This window comes from Salvelinus namaycush, unplaced genomic scaffold, assembly GCF_016432855.1.
Source record: "Salvelinus namaycush isolate Seneca unplaced genomic scaffold, SaNama_1.0 Scaffold282, whole genome shotgun sequence".
NCBI classification, from domain to species: domain Eukaryota; kingdom Metazoa; phylum Chordata; class Actinopteri; order Salmoniformes; family Salmonidae; genus Salvelinus; species Salvelinus namaycush.
In genome coordinates, this window is record NW_024059697.1 from 82,660 (window position 1) to 97,436 (window position 14,777).

General features: G+C 45.0%; 1 protein-coding gene across 1 annotated transcript in view; it reads left to right on the forward strand.

The window, feature by feature from the left end:
• LOC120039588 (CSC1-like protein 2) overlaps positions 1 to 14,777 on the forward strand; it is a 134,826-nt gene that overhangs the window by 49,948 nt on the left and 70,101 nt on the right. The window contains exons 2-3 of the mRNA XM_038985004.1: positions 8,214 to 8,509; positions 9,070 to 9,149. Of these exons, the coding sequence (XP_038840932.1) occupies positions 8,267 to 8,509; positions 9,070 to 9,149 (323 nt within the window). The 5' untranslated portion in view covers positions 8,214 to 8,266. The remainder of the gene's footprint in view (positions 1 to 8,213; positions 8,510 to 9,069; positions 9,150 to 14,777) is intronic.

The window sequence follows — 14,777 nt, forward strand, 5'->3', positions numbered from 1 at the left end:
CGCTTTGATTTAACACCAAATTTCATGTGCTCCTATGAACTTTACATTTCTGACTTATATATGTGGACAACTACAAATACCAAGGGTGTCTGGTTAAACTGTAAACTCTCCTTCCAGACTCACATTAAGCATCTCCAATCCAAAATTAAATCTAGAATCGGCTTCCTATATCGCAACAAAGCCTCCTTCACTCATGCTGCCAAACATACCCTCGTAAAACTGACTATCCTGCCGATCCTCGACTTCGGCGATGTCATTTACAAAATAACCTCCAACACCCTACTCAACAAATTGGTTGCAGTCTATCACAGTGCCATCCGTTTTGTCACCAAAGCCCCATATACTACCCACCACTGCGACCTGTATGCTCTCGTTGGCTGGCCCTCGCTTCATATTCATCACCCAACCAACTGGCTTTGCCATCACTAACATTGAGTGGCTGCTGCCAACATACTGACTCATCTCTTGCCACTTTAATAATGGAAAACTGATGTAATAAATGTGTCACTTTAAACAATGCCACTTTATATCATGTTTACATACCCTACATTACTCATCTCATATGTATATACTGTACTCTATACCATCTATTGCATCTTGCCTATGCCGTTCGGCCATCGCTCATCTATATATTTATATGTACATATTCTTATTCATTCCTTTACACTTGTGTGTATAAGGTAGTAGTTGTGGAATTGTTAGGTTAGATTACTTGTTAGATATTACTGCATGGTCGTAACTAGAAGCACAAGCATTTCGCTACACTCACATTAACATCTGCTAACCACGTGTATGTGGCAAATAAAATTTGATTTGATTTTGCTCCAGGTCATCTATAAGTATTTTCTAGGTAAAGCCCCGCCTTATCTCAGCTCACCATAGCAGCAGGTATATCTCACTGGTCACCCCCAAAGCCAATTCCTGCTTTGGTCGCCTTTCCTTCCAGTTCTCTGCTGCCAATGACTGGAACGAATTGCAAAAATCACTGAAGCTGGAGACTCTTATCTCCCTCACTAACTTTAAGCATCAGCTGTCAGAGCAGCTCACAGATCACTACACCTGTACATAGCTCATCTGTAAATAGCCCATCCAACTACCTCATCCCCATACTGTTATTTATTATATTTTTTAATATTTTTTGTTGCTCCTTTGCACCCCAGTATCTCTACTTGCACATTCATATTTTGTACATCTATCACTCCAGTGTTTAATTGCTAAATTGTAATTATTTCGCCACTATGGCCTATTTATTTCCTACCTCCCTAATCTTACCTCATTTGCACACACTACATAGACTTTTTCTCTATTGTGTTGTTGACTGTATGTTTGTTTATTCCATGTGTAACTCTGTGTTGTTGTTTGTTGCACTGCTTTGCTTTATCTTGGCCAGGTCGCAGTTGTAAAATGAGAACTTGTTCTCAACTGGCCGACCTGGTTAAATAAAGGTGAAATAATAAAAATAATAAAAAACTGCTCATGGAAAGAAGGCTTTATAAAATAAATATGATTAATTAAGTAGTTCAAATTGAACCATACCAGACCTGGTGCTTGTGTTCGCTAAGGTACTACAGTACTATAGGTGGTGGGTTGTTGTTGTTGGTTGTTGTTGTTGTTGAGGGTTATTGTTGTTGAGGGTTATTGTTGTTGAGGGTTATTGTTGTTGAGGGTTATTGTTGTTGAGGGTTATTGTTGTTGAGGGTTATTGTTGAGGGTTGTTGTTGTTGAGGGTTGTTGTTGAGGGTTGTTGTTGAGGGTTGTTGTTGTTGTTGAGGGTTGTTGTTGTTGAGGGTTGTTGTTGTTGAGGGTTGTTGTTGTTGTTGAGGGTTGTTGTTGTTGAGGGTTGTTGTTGTTGTTGAGGGTTGTTGTTGTTGTTGAGGGTTGTTGTTGTTGTTGAGGGTTGTTATGGTTGTTGATGAGGGTTGTTGTTGTTGTTGAGTTGTTGTTGTTGAGGGTTGTTGTTGTTGTTGTTGTTGAGGGTTGTTGTTGTTGTTGAGGGTTGTTGTTGAGGGTTGTTGTTGAGGGTTGTTGTTGTTGTTGAGGGTTGTTGTTGTTGTTGAGGGTTGTTGTTGTTGTTGTTGAGGGTTGTTGTTGTTGAGGGTTATTGTTGTTGAGGGTTATTGTTGTTGTTGAGGGTTGTTGTTGTTGTTGAGGGTTGTTGTTGTTGTTGAGGGTTGTTGTTGTTGTTGAGGGTTGTTGTTGTTGTTGAGGGTTGTTGTTGTTGAGGGTTGTTGTTGTTGAGGGTTGTTGTTGTTGTTGTTGAGGGTTGTTGTTGTTGAGGGTTGTTGTTGTTGAGGGTTGTTGTTGTTGTTGAGGGTTGTTGTTGTTGAGGGTTGTTGTTGTTGAGGGTTGTTGTGGTTGTTGTTGAGGGTTGTTGTTGAGGGTTGTTGTTGTTGTTGTTGAGGGTTGTTGTTGAGGGTTGTTGTTGTTGTTGTTGTTGAGGGTTGTTGTTGTTGTTGTTGAGGGTTGTTGTTGTTGAGGGTTGTTGTTGTTGAGGGTTGTTGTTGTTGAGGGTTGTTGTTGTTGAGGGTTGTTGTGGTTGTTGTTGAGGGTTGTTGTTGAGGGTTGTTGTTGTTGTTGTTGAGGGTTGTTGTTGAGGGTTGTTGTTGTTGTTGTTGTTGAGGGTTGTTGTTGTTGTTGTTGAGGGTTGTTGTTGTTGAGGGTTGTTGTTGTTGAGGGTTGTTGTTGTTGAGGTTGTTGTTGTGTTGAGGTTGTTGTTGTGTTGAGGGTTGTTGTTGTTGTTGAGGGTTGTTGTTGTTGTTGTTGTTGTTGAGGGTTGTTGTTGTTGTTGTTGAGGGTTGTTGTTGTTGTTGTTGAGGGTTGTTGTTGTTGTTGTTGAGGGTTGTTGTTGTTGTTGTTGAGGGTTGTTGTTGTTGTTGTTGAGGGTTGTTGTTGTTGTTGTTGAGGGTTGTTGTTGTTGTTGTTGAGGGTTGTTGTTGTTGTTGTTGAGGGTTGTTGTTGTTGAGGGTTGTTGTTGTTGAGGGTTGTTGTTGTTGTTGTTGAGGGTTGTTGTTGTTGTTGTTGAGGGTTGTTGTTGTTGTTGAGGGTTGTTGTTGTTGTTGAGGGTTGAGGGTTGTTGTTGTTGTTGAGGGTTGTTGTTGAGGGTTGTTGTTGTTGTTGAGGGTTGTTGTTGAGGGTTGTTGGTGTTGTTGAGGGTTGTTGTTGGTGTTGTTGAGGGTTGTTGTTGGTGTTGTTGAGGGTTGTTGTTGTTGAGGGTTGTTGTTGAGGGTTGTTGTTGTTGTTGAGGGTTGTTGTTGAGGGTTGTTGGTGTTGTTGAGGGTTGTTGTTGGTGTTGTTGAGGGTTGTTGGTGTTGTTGAGGGTTGTTGTTGTTGTTGTTGAGGGTTGTTGTTGTTGAGGGTTGTTGTTGTTGAGGGTTGTTGTTGTTGTTGTTGAGGGTTGTTGTTGTTGTTGTTGAGGGTTGTTGTTGTTGTTGTTGTTGTTGAGGGTTGTTGATGTTGTTGAGGGTTGTTGTTGTTGAGGGTTGTTGTTGTTGTTGTTGAGGGTTGTTGTTGTTGTTGAGGGTTGAGGGTTGTTGTTGTTGAGGGTTGAGGGTTGTTGTTGTTGTTGAGGGTTGTTGTTGAGGGTTGTTGTTGAGGGTTGTTGGTGTTGTTGAGGGTTGTTGGTGTTGTTGAGGGTTGTTGTTGTTGTTGTTGAGGGTTGTTGTTGTTGTTGTTGAGGGTTGTTGTTGTTGTTGTTGAGGGTTGTTGTTGTTGTTGTTGAGGGTTGTTGTTGTTGTTGTTGAGGGTTGTTGTTGTTGTTGTTGAGGGTTGTTGTTGTTGTTGTTGAGGGTTGTTGTTGTTGTTGTTGAGGGTTGTTGTTGTTGTTGTTGAGGGTTGTTGTTGGTTGTTGTTGAGGGTTGTTGTTGTTGTTGTTGAGGGTTGTTGTTGTTGTTGTTGTTGTTGTTGTTGGGTTGTTGTTGTTGTTGAGGGTTGTTGTTGTTGTTGAGGGTTGTTGTTGTTGTTGAGGGTTGTTGTTGAGGGTTGTTGTTGAGGGTTGTTGTTGAGGGTTGTTGTTGAGGGTTGTTGTTGTTGTTGAGGGTTGAGGGTTGTTGTTGTTGTTGAGGGTTGTTGTTGAGGGTTGTTGTTGTTGAGGGTTGTTGTTGTTGTTGAGGGTTGTTGTTGAGGGTTGTTGTTGTTGTTGAGGGTTGTTGTTGTTGTTGAGGGTTGTTGTTGTTGTTGAGGGTTGTTGTTGTTGTTGAGGGTTGTTGTTGTTGTTGTTGAGGGTTGTTGTTGTTGTTGTTGAGGGTTGTTGTTGTTGTTGTTGAGGGTTGTTGTTGAGGGTTGTTGTTGTTGTTGTTGTTGAGGGTTGTTGTTGTTGTTGTTGTTGAGGGTTGTTGTTGTTGTTGTTGTTGTTGGTGTTGAGGGTTGTTGTTGTTGTTGTTGTTGTTGGTGTTGAGGGTTGTTGGTGTTGAGGGTTGTTGGTGTTGTTGTTGAGGGTTGTTGTTGTTGTTGTTGAGGGTTGTTGTTGTTGTTGTTGAGGGTTGTTGTTGTTGGTGTTGAGGGTTGTTGTTGTTGTTGGTGTTGAGGGTTGTTGTTGTTGTTGGTGTTGAGGGTTGTTGTTGTTGTTGGTGTTGAGGGTTGTTGTTGTTGTTGTTGTTGTTGAGGGTTGTTGAGGGTTGTTGTTGTTGTTGTTGAGGGTTGTTGTTGAGGGTTGTTGAGGGTTGTTGTTGTTGTTGTTGAGGGTTGTTGTTGTTGTTGTTGAGGGTTGTTGTTGTTGTTGTTGAGGGTTGTTGTTGTTGTTGTTGAGGGTTGTTGTTGTTGTTGTTGAGGGTTGTTGTTGTTGTTGTTGAGGGTTGTTGTTGTTGTTGAGGGTTGTTGTTGTTGTTGAGGGTTATTGTTGTTGAGGGTTGTTGAGGGTTATTGTTGTTGTTGTTGAGGGTTGTTGAGGGTTATTGTTGTTGTTGTTGTTGAGGGTTGTTGTTGTTGTTGTTGAGGGTTGTTGTTGTTGTTGTTGAGGGTTGTTGTTGTTGTTGTTGAGGGTTGTTGTTGTTGTTGTTGAGGGTTGTTGTTGTTGTTGTTGAGGGTTGTTGTTGTTGTTGTTGAGGGTTGTTGTTGTTGTTGTTGTTGAGGGTTGTTGTTGTTGAGGGTTGTTGTTGTTGAGGGTTGTTGTTGTTGTTGAGGGTTGTTGTTGTTGAGGGTTGTTGTTGTTGTTGAGGGTTGTTGTTGTTGTTGAGGGTTGTTGTTGAGGGTTGTTGTTGTTGTTGTTGAGGGTTGTTGTTGTTGTTGAGGGTTGTTGAGGGTTGTTGAGGGTTGTTGAGGGTTGTTGTTGTTGTTGAGGGTTGTTGAGGGTTATTGTTGTTGTTGAGGGTTATGCCTCTAAGTCATTTGGTTTCATGTTTGGATGGGAAGAACCTAGGTTTGGGCAGTATACCGTATACTAGGGTATTTGGAAAAATTGTTTCATTGAAACTATACTATTGAAACTATTTCTTTTAAGTTTTTTTTTATACATTTGAATATTTGAAGCTACTTTTTAAGTAAATACCTTCAGTCAACTTGTGCAATACGTTAGGAAATAAAGAAGATTGTGTAATTCATTTCACCTGTCATATAATTTTACATTATGAAGCTTACCGGTAGTCCCCAGTCACGTGGTGTTTTGTTTACAAGCAGACAACAACGAGAGATCAGAGCCTTGTGAGTCACTCAGTGTTGTGCAGCAGGCGCCAGGTGATCTAATTACAGTAGGGAATTCACAACTAAGTGTCTGCCAGCTAGATATCCTATAACTGTTAACCGTCTCAAATGTGCTAAATGCTCTGCTGTTGTGCATTTGGTTGCTAATTTAGTAGCTAGTTAGCTACTTAGCTAAGTGGTTAGCTTCTTCCAAAATCAAGCTTTCGCTTGGTAACAGCAGAGAATATTCATGTTGTGCGTGCAGCAAACTGGGAGTAACATTTTCGACTTACCTGTATAATTTAGGTTAAAAACTGTACAAAATCTTCAATGCGCTCGTTAGCATTTAGTTAGCATTCTCTATGAGGATACCGTAGGACTTGTTAGCATTTTGTTAGCATTATGGGAGGTGATGTTTTTGGGGCTTTAAATATTAGTACTTTTTAAATAAATAGTGCATTCGGAAATTATTCAGACCCCTTCACTTTTTCTAAAATTGATTAAATTGTTTTGTTTCCTCATTGACCTAAACATTACCCCATAATGACAAAGCAAAAACAGGTTTTTATACATTTACAGAAGTATTCAGACCCTTTTCTCAGTACTTTGTTGAAGCACCTTTGGCAGCAATTACAGCCTCGAGTCTTCTTGGGTATGACACTACAAGCTTGGCACACCTGTATTTGGGGAGTTTCTCCCATTCTTCTCTGCAGATCCTCTCAAGCTCTGTCATGTTGGATGGGGAGCATCGCTGCACAGCTATTTTCAGGTCTCTCCTGCATTGTCTTGGATGTGTGCTTAGACGTGTTATCCTGTTGGAAGTTCAACCTTCGCCCCAGTCTAAGGTCCTGAGCGCTCTGGAGCAGGTTTTCATCAATGATCTCTGTACTTTGCACTGTTCATCTTTCCCTCGATCCTGACTAGTCTCCCAGTCCCTGCCGCTGAAAAACATCCCCACAACATGATGCTGCCACCACCATGCTTCACCGTAGGGATGGTATTGGCCAGGTGATGAGCGGTGCCAGGTTTCCTCCAGACGTGCCGCTTGGCATTCAGGCCAAAGAGTTCAATCTTGGTTTCATCAGACCAGAGAATCTTGTTTCTCATGGTCTGAGAGTCCTTTAGGTGCCTTTTGGCAAACTCCAAGCGGGCTGTCGTGCCTTTTGTGAAGGAGTGGCTTCTGTCTGCCAACTCTACCATAAAGGCCTAATTGGTAGAGTGCTGCAGAGATGGTTGTCCTTCTTCGAAGGTTCTCCCATCTCCACAGAGGAGCTCTGTCAGTGACCATCGGGTTCTTGGTCACCTCGCTGACTAAGGCCCTTCTCCCCGCTCAGTTTGGCCGGGCGGCCAGCTCGGTTCCAAACTTCTTCCCATTTTAAGAATGATTGAGGCAACTGTGTTCTCGTACCTTCAATGCTGCAGACATTTTTTGGTACCCTTCCCCACATCTGTGCCTCGACACAATCATGTCTCGGAGCTCTACAGACAAGTCCTTCGGCCTCCTGGCTTGATTTTTGTTCTGACATGCACTGTTAACTGTGGGACCTTATATAGACAGGGGTGTGTCTTCTAAAATCATGTCCAATCAATTGAATTTACCACAGGTGGACTCCAATCCAGTTGTAGAAACATCTCAAGGATGATCAATGGAAACAGGATGCACCTGAGATCAATTTCATGTCTCATAGCAAAGAGTCTGAATACTGTAAGGTATTTTTATCTTGTAAATACATTCAGAAACATTTCTAAACCTAGTTTTGCTCTGTCATTATGGGGTATTATGTGGAGATAGAAAATCCTCTATTTATTTCATCCATTTTAGAATAAGGCTGTAACGTAACTGTGGAAAAAGTGAATGTGTCTGAATACATTCCGAATGAACTGTAGCTGCAGTCAACTTGTGCACTAGATAATAGATGAAGCAGATCGCGGTCAAATTGCTCGTTAGATCATTTTTAATTACGAAGCTTACCGGTACTAGTTTCCCAAAACAGCGGTTTGAACCAGTCACGTGTGTTTGTTTACAAAGAAGCACAACGTGTAAAACGGGAGCTTCTCGAGGTCAATCATTCCTGCAGCGCAACTGTAGTGAAGTGGCCAAGTATGAAATTCACTAATGTTTGCCAGCTATATGTCTTAACTATTAAGTTAACTATCTAAGATGTGACAAATTACATTTTCTTTAGCTGGGTTTGTTAGCGAATGTTAGCGCAGATCAAGCTTCTTGGTAACAGCAGCAGACACAATCCCCTCTCAGATCCCTGCTGCCTAATATTTGTTTCGTGCGTGTTGCAAACTGTGTTTCGAGTTACTTGCATAACTTTATGAGCTAGGTTGTCTGTCCTAGTAATACATAATTCTCATGCGCTCCTTAGCATTTACCTAGCATTTGCTATGGGAATTCCTTAGTACTTGTTAGCATTTTGTTAAGGGAACGTAATAAAAAATAATTGTCCCTGGGATGACACAGGCACGGTATGGAAATCTAGATAACACCCAACCCTAGTATAACCGGTATTTCTGATACCCTCAGCAGAGGCGTATCAGAAATTGGACAAATATAAGCACCTACCTAAATTCCCTTGTCTTCTCTCCTCCAGGTGTTAAAGATGCTGCAGTGAGTTCGGAGCTGAATCTCAACTGAAGCCTCAGCATGTCTATACTGCTGATGGTGGGTGTGGTGACGTGGGGGGCCCAAGTGGGGGTTGGGGTCCAGGGGGCCAAGTGTCCCGGAGGGGTGCTTGATAACTGCCCTACCCAGCAGAGCAACACCTCCGGTGGGGGTGAGACCTACAGGGCCTACTGCTACACCGCCCATATCACCTCGACCCAGCTCCAGGGCCTGCCCTTCGGAGGGGTGCCCACCGTCTTCGCACTCGGCTTCATGTGCTTCCTGGTGAGTCAAACGCAAGAGTTCAAAGGTCAAACAGAGATGAGGATACAGTATAATACAACTCTTTTTTTTTCACCTGATACATCAGGAAGGTTTCTTCGCCCCCCCCCCCCCCCCCCCCCCCCACACACACACTGAGTCAGGGTTGTACAGCTGATGTCGTGACGTGTCTAGATATGTTTTCCTTCATACAGACGGAGCTGTGATTTAAATGGTTAGATCTGTTCTGACATAAAACAGCCCCTCAAGGAATTTCACTTCCCTAAAGCAACATGCTTGGCACGGCAGCCCGCTTGGCACGGCAGCCCGCTTGGCACGGCAGCCCGCTTGGCACGGCAGCCCGCTTGGCACGGCAGCCTGCTTGCCTAATGTATGGTGAGGCTACTTACCCCCCTCTCTGTGTACATTGGTGCCTCTCCCTCCCTATTGAAGACGAAGGATGACCTTTTGACAAGTGGTCAGTTCTGTGTTTGTTTTAACGTGTGTGTGTGTCTGTCCTTTCTAGTTATCCTGTTTTGACGTGTGTGTGTGTGTGTGTGTGTGTGTGTGTGTTACCTTCCTAGGTACTCCTGTTTGTATTCTCCATCTTGAGGAAGGTAGCGTGGGACTACGGCCGCTTGGCGCTGGTCACTGATGCAGACAGGTAAATCACTACACTGGCATCTATACTATGTGATCCCTGCAGGAATTGAACCCAGGACCTTGGCGTTGAGGAGTTGCCAGGTAGCGCCACACTCTTACCAACTGAGTCACACCGGGGAAAGAAAACACAGACATGTTTAGGATGTGATCCCTGTTGGAATTGAACCCACACCTTTCACGCCGCACAGTACTCTTAACGCCAACTAGGAGAGGAGGAGAGTGGAGTGGAGGAGAGTGGAGGAGAGTGGAGTGGAGTGGAGTGGAGTGGAGTGGAGTGGAGTGGAGTGGAGTGGAGTGGAGTGGAGTGGAGTGGAGTGGAGAGGAGACCAAGGAAAGGCCTTCTCTTGTAACAGGAGATCAACACTGACAGAAGGATTGACATACTAACACAGTTCAGTACAGCCTCTGGAACGGTAGACTACCACGGTAATACGTAGCGGCGACTGAACAGTAGACTACCGCGGTAATACGTAGCGGTGACTGAACAGGAGACTACCGCGGTAATACGTAGCGGTGACTGAACAGTAGACTACCGCGGTAATACGTAGCGGTGACTGAACGGTAGACTACCACGGTAATACGTAGCGGCGACTGAACAGTAGACTACCGCGGTAATACGTAGCGGTGACTGAACAGTAGACTACCGCGGTAATACGTAGCGGCGACTGAACGGTAGACTACCACGGTAATACGTAGCGGTGACTGAACAGTAGACTACCACGGTAATACGTAGCGGCGACTGAACGGTAGACTACCACGGTAATACGTAGCGGTGACTGAACAGTAGACTACCGCGGTAATACGTAGCGGTGACTGAACTGTAGACTACCGCGGTAATACGTAGCGGCGACTGAACAGTAGACTACCGCGGTAATACGTAGCGGCGACTGAACAGTAGACTACCGCGGTAATACGTAGCGGCGACTGAACAGTAGACTACCGCGGTAATACGTAGCGGCGACTGAACAGTAGACTACCGCGGTAATACGTAGCGGCGACTGAACAGTAGACTACCGCGGTAATACGTAGCGGCGACTGAACTGTAGACTACCGCGGTAATACGTAGCGGCGACTGAACAGTAGACTACCGCGGTAATACGTAGCGGCGACTGAACAGTAGACTACCGCGGTAATACGTAGCGGCGACTGAACTGTAGACTACCGCGGTAATACGTAGCGGCGACTGAACTGTAGACTACCGCGGTAATACGTAGCGGCGACTGAACAGTAGACTACCGCGGTAATACGTAGCGGTGACTGAACAGTAGACTACCGCGGTAATACGTAGCGGCGACTGAACGGTAGACTACCGCGGTAATACGTAGCGGCGACTGAACGGTAGACTACCGCGGTAATACGTAGCGGCGACTGAACGGTAGACTACCGCGGTAATACGTAGCGGCGACTGAACGGTAGACTACCACGGTAATACGTAGCGGCGACTGAACAGTAGACTACCGCGGTAATACGTAGCGGCGACTGAACAGTAGACTACCGCGGTAATACGTAGCGGCGACTGAACTGTAGACTACCGCGGTAATACGTAGCGGCGACTGAACAGTAGACTACCGCGGTAATACGTAGCGGCGACTGAACAGTAGACTACCGCGGTAATACGTAGCGGCGACTGAACTGTAGACTACCGCGGTAATACGTAGCGGCGACTGAACTGTAGACTACCACGGTAATACGTAGCGGCGACTGAACAGTAGACTACCACGGTAATACGTAGCGGCGACTGAACAGTAGACTACCACGGTAATACGTAGCGGCGACTGAACAGTAGACTACCGCGGTAATACGTAGCGGCGACTGAACGGTAGACTACCACGGTAATACGTAGCGGTGACTGAACGGTAGACTACCACGGTAATACGTAGCGGCGACTGAACAGTAGACTACCACGGTAATACGTAGCGGCGACTGAACTGTAGACTACCACGGTAATACGTAGCGGCGACTGAACGGTAGACTACCACGGTAATACGTAGCGGCGACTGAACGGTAGACTACCACGGTAATACGTAGCGGCGACTGAACGGTAGACTACCACGGTAATACGTAGCGGTGACTGAACGGTAGACTACCACGGTAATACGTAGCGGTGACTGAACGGTAGACTACCACGGTAATACGTAGCGGTGACTGAACTGTAGACTACCACGGTAATACGTAGCGGTGACTGAACGGTAGACTACCACGGTAATACGTAGCGGCGACTGAACGGTAGACTACCACGGTAATACGTAGCGGTGACTGAACGGTAGACTACCACGGTAAATCAGGTAGAACACAGTTAGTAAGTTTATTGGTTTATTTCTGCAGCTGTTCTCGCCACTCCCAGACCAGGCTGTCTGTGTGGTGTGTGTGTGTGTGTGTGTGTGTGTGTGTGTGTGTGTGTGTGTGTGTGTGTGTGTGTGTGTGTGTGTGTGTGTGTGTGTGTGTGTGTGTGTGCTCGCAGGCCAGGCTCTGTTAGCTTTGTGTTTTTTCCCAGAGAATGAATTTCCCGACAGACTACTTCCTTTTAAAATGTGTATATTTTCAGATCTTATTGATCAGATGGTGAGAGAGGAATGATGGGTAAAGACGGAGAGTGGTTCTGTCCGTGGGCAGTGGGCTGGATTCAGACTCATCCCCACTCTATATTAATGTGCCAAAGGTTGGGGCATTACCACTAGACCAGCCAGGCCACTAGATAATCTACTTCCTGTGTTTCCCCTGGGATTTTAACATTTAGCAGCAGTGGCAGAGATACTGTAGCTGGGACGGGGTCTTCCTGTGGGAGAGGGAGGAAGTGTGGGAGAGGGAGGAAGTGTGGGATTAAAAGGATTAAAGTCACATTGATGTGTAATAATGTGTTTTGTATGTGACTGACTCTACATACGGTATTGAGAGAATAATTGACAGGGTTACTCACAGTGGATGAGAGGAAACATTCACTGTACCAGTGGATGAGAGGGCACATGAGACTTCAATTCATGTCAGGAGAGAGTTGACAATGGTGGTGGAGTGGTCACCAAAATCAAATCAAACTTTATTAGTCACATGCGCCGAACACAACAGGTGTAGACTTTACCGTGAAATGTTTACTGACAAGCCCTTAACCAACAGTGCAGTTCAAGAAGAGTTAAGAAAATATTTACAGAATAAACTTAAGTAAAAAAAATAGTAAAAAGTAACACAATAAAATAACAATAACGAGGGTATATACAGGGGGTACCGGTACCGAGTCAGTGTGCGGGGGTACAGGTTAGTTGAGGTCATCTGTACATGTAGTTGGGGGTGAAGTGACTATGCATAGATAATACACAGCGAGTAGCAGCAGTGGACAAAACATATGGGGGGGTCAATGTAAATAGTCCGGTGGCCATTTTATTAATTGTTCAGCAGTCTCATGGCTTGGGGGTAGAAGCTGTTAAGGAGCCTTATGGTCCTGGACCATCAGCCTTCAACACCATAGTGTCCTCCAAGCGTTTCACTAATCTCGGGGCCCTGGGTCTGAACCCCACCCTGTGCAACTGGGTCCTGGACTTCCTGACGGGCCGGCCCCGGGTGGTGAAGGTTGGCAACAGCTCCTCCGCTACGATGACCCTCAACACGATGTCTCACAGGGTGCGTTTTTCAACCCCGTCCTGTTCAACCATGACTTCTTGGCCCCGTCCTGTTCTCCCTGTTCAACCATGACTTCTTGGCCATGCACGACTCCAACTCAATTTGAACAAAACGAAGGCACTGATTGTGGACTACAGGAGATAGCAGAGCGAGCACTCCCCCATCCACATCGACGGGGGCCACATCGCATCGACGGGGGCCACATCGCATCGACGGGGGCCACATCGCATCGACGGGGGCCACATCGCATCGACGAGGGCCACATTGGCGTGCACATCACTGACAACCCGAAATGGTCCCTTCACAGAGTGTGGTGAAGAAGGCGGAGCCTGAAAGAAATGTGGTCCCTAAGATCTTAACAAACTTCTACAGATGCACCATTTGAGAGCCATCCTGTTGGCAATTGCACCGTCCGCAACCGCAGGGCTTTCCAGAGGGTGGTGCGGTTAGCCCAACGCATCATGGGGTGGGGGGCACACTGCCAGCCCTCCAGGACATATACAGCACCCGATGTCACAGGAAGGCCAAGAAGAGCTTCAAGGACAACAACCACCCGAGCCACTGCCTGTTCACCACGCTATCATCCAGAAGGCGAGGTCAGTACAGGTGCATCAAAGCTGGGACCGAGAGACTGAAAACCAGCTTCTATCTCAAGGCCATCAGACTGTTAAACATTCACCACTAGCCGGCCTCTGCCCAGTACCCTTCCCTGAACCTTAGTCACTGTTACTAACCGGCTACCACCCAGGTACTCTACCCTGAACCTTAGTGACTGTTACTAACCGGCTAACACCCAGGTACTCTACCCTGCACCTTAGAGACTGCTTTGCCCTATGTACATAGTCATGGAATCACTGGCCACTTTAATAATGTTTACATACTGCTTTACCCACTTCATACTGTATTCTAGTCATGGTTCATCCTATATAACTACTGTATATACTGTATTCTAGTCCTGGCTCATCCTGTATAATACTGTATTCTAGTCCTGGCTCATCCTGTATACTACTGTATTCTAGTCCTGGCTCATCCTGTATAATACTGTATTCTAGTCCTGGCTCATCCTGTATAATACTGTATTCTAGTCCTGGTTCATCCTATATAACTACTGTATATACTGTATTCTAGTCCTGGCTCATCCTGTATACTACTGTATTCTAGTCCTGGCTCATCCTGTATAATACTGTATTCTAGTCCTGGCTCATCCTGTATACTACTGTATTCTAGTCCTGGTTCATCCTATATAATACTGTATTCTAGTCCTGGCTCATCCTGTATAATACTGTATTCTAGTCCTGGCTCATCCTGTATAATACTGTATTCTAGTCCTGGCTCATCCTGTATAATACTGTATTCTAGTCCTGGCTCATCCTGTATAATACTGTATTCTAGTCCTTGCTCATCCTGTATACTACTGTATTCTAGTCCTGGTTCATCCTATATAACTACTGTATATACTGTATTCTAGTCCTGGCTCATCCTGTATACTACTGTATTCTAGTCCTGGCTCATCCTGTATAATACTGTATTCTAGTCCTGGCTCATCCTGTATAATACTGTATTCTAGTCCTGGTTCATCCTATATAACTACTGTATATACTGTATTCTAGTCCTGGCTCATCCTGTATAATACTGTATTCTAGTCCTGGCTCATCCTATATAACTACTGTATATACTGTATTCTAGTCCTGGCTCATCCTGTATAATACTGTATTCTAGTCCTGGCTCATCCTGTATAATACTGTATTCTAGTCCTGGCTCATCCTGTATAATACTGTATTCTAGTCCTGGTTCATCCTATATAACTACTGTATATACTGTATTCTAGTCCTGGCTCATCCTGTATACTACTGTATTCTAGTCCTGGCTCATCCTGTATAATACTGTATTCTAGTCCTGGCTCATCCTGTATACTACTGTATTCTAGTCCTGGTTCATCCTATATAATACTGTATTCTAGTCCTGGCTCATCCTGTATACTACTGTATTCTAGTCCTGGTTCATCCTGTATAATACT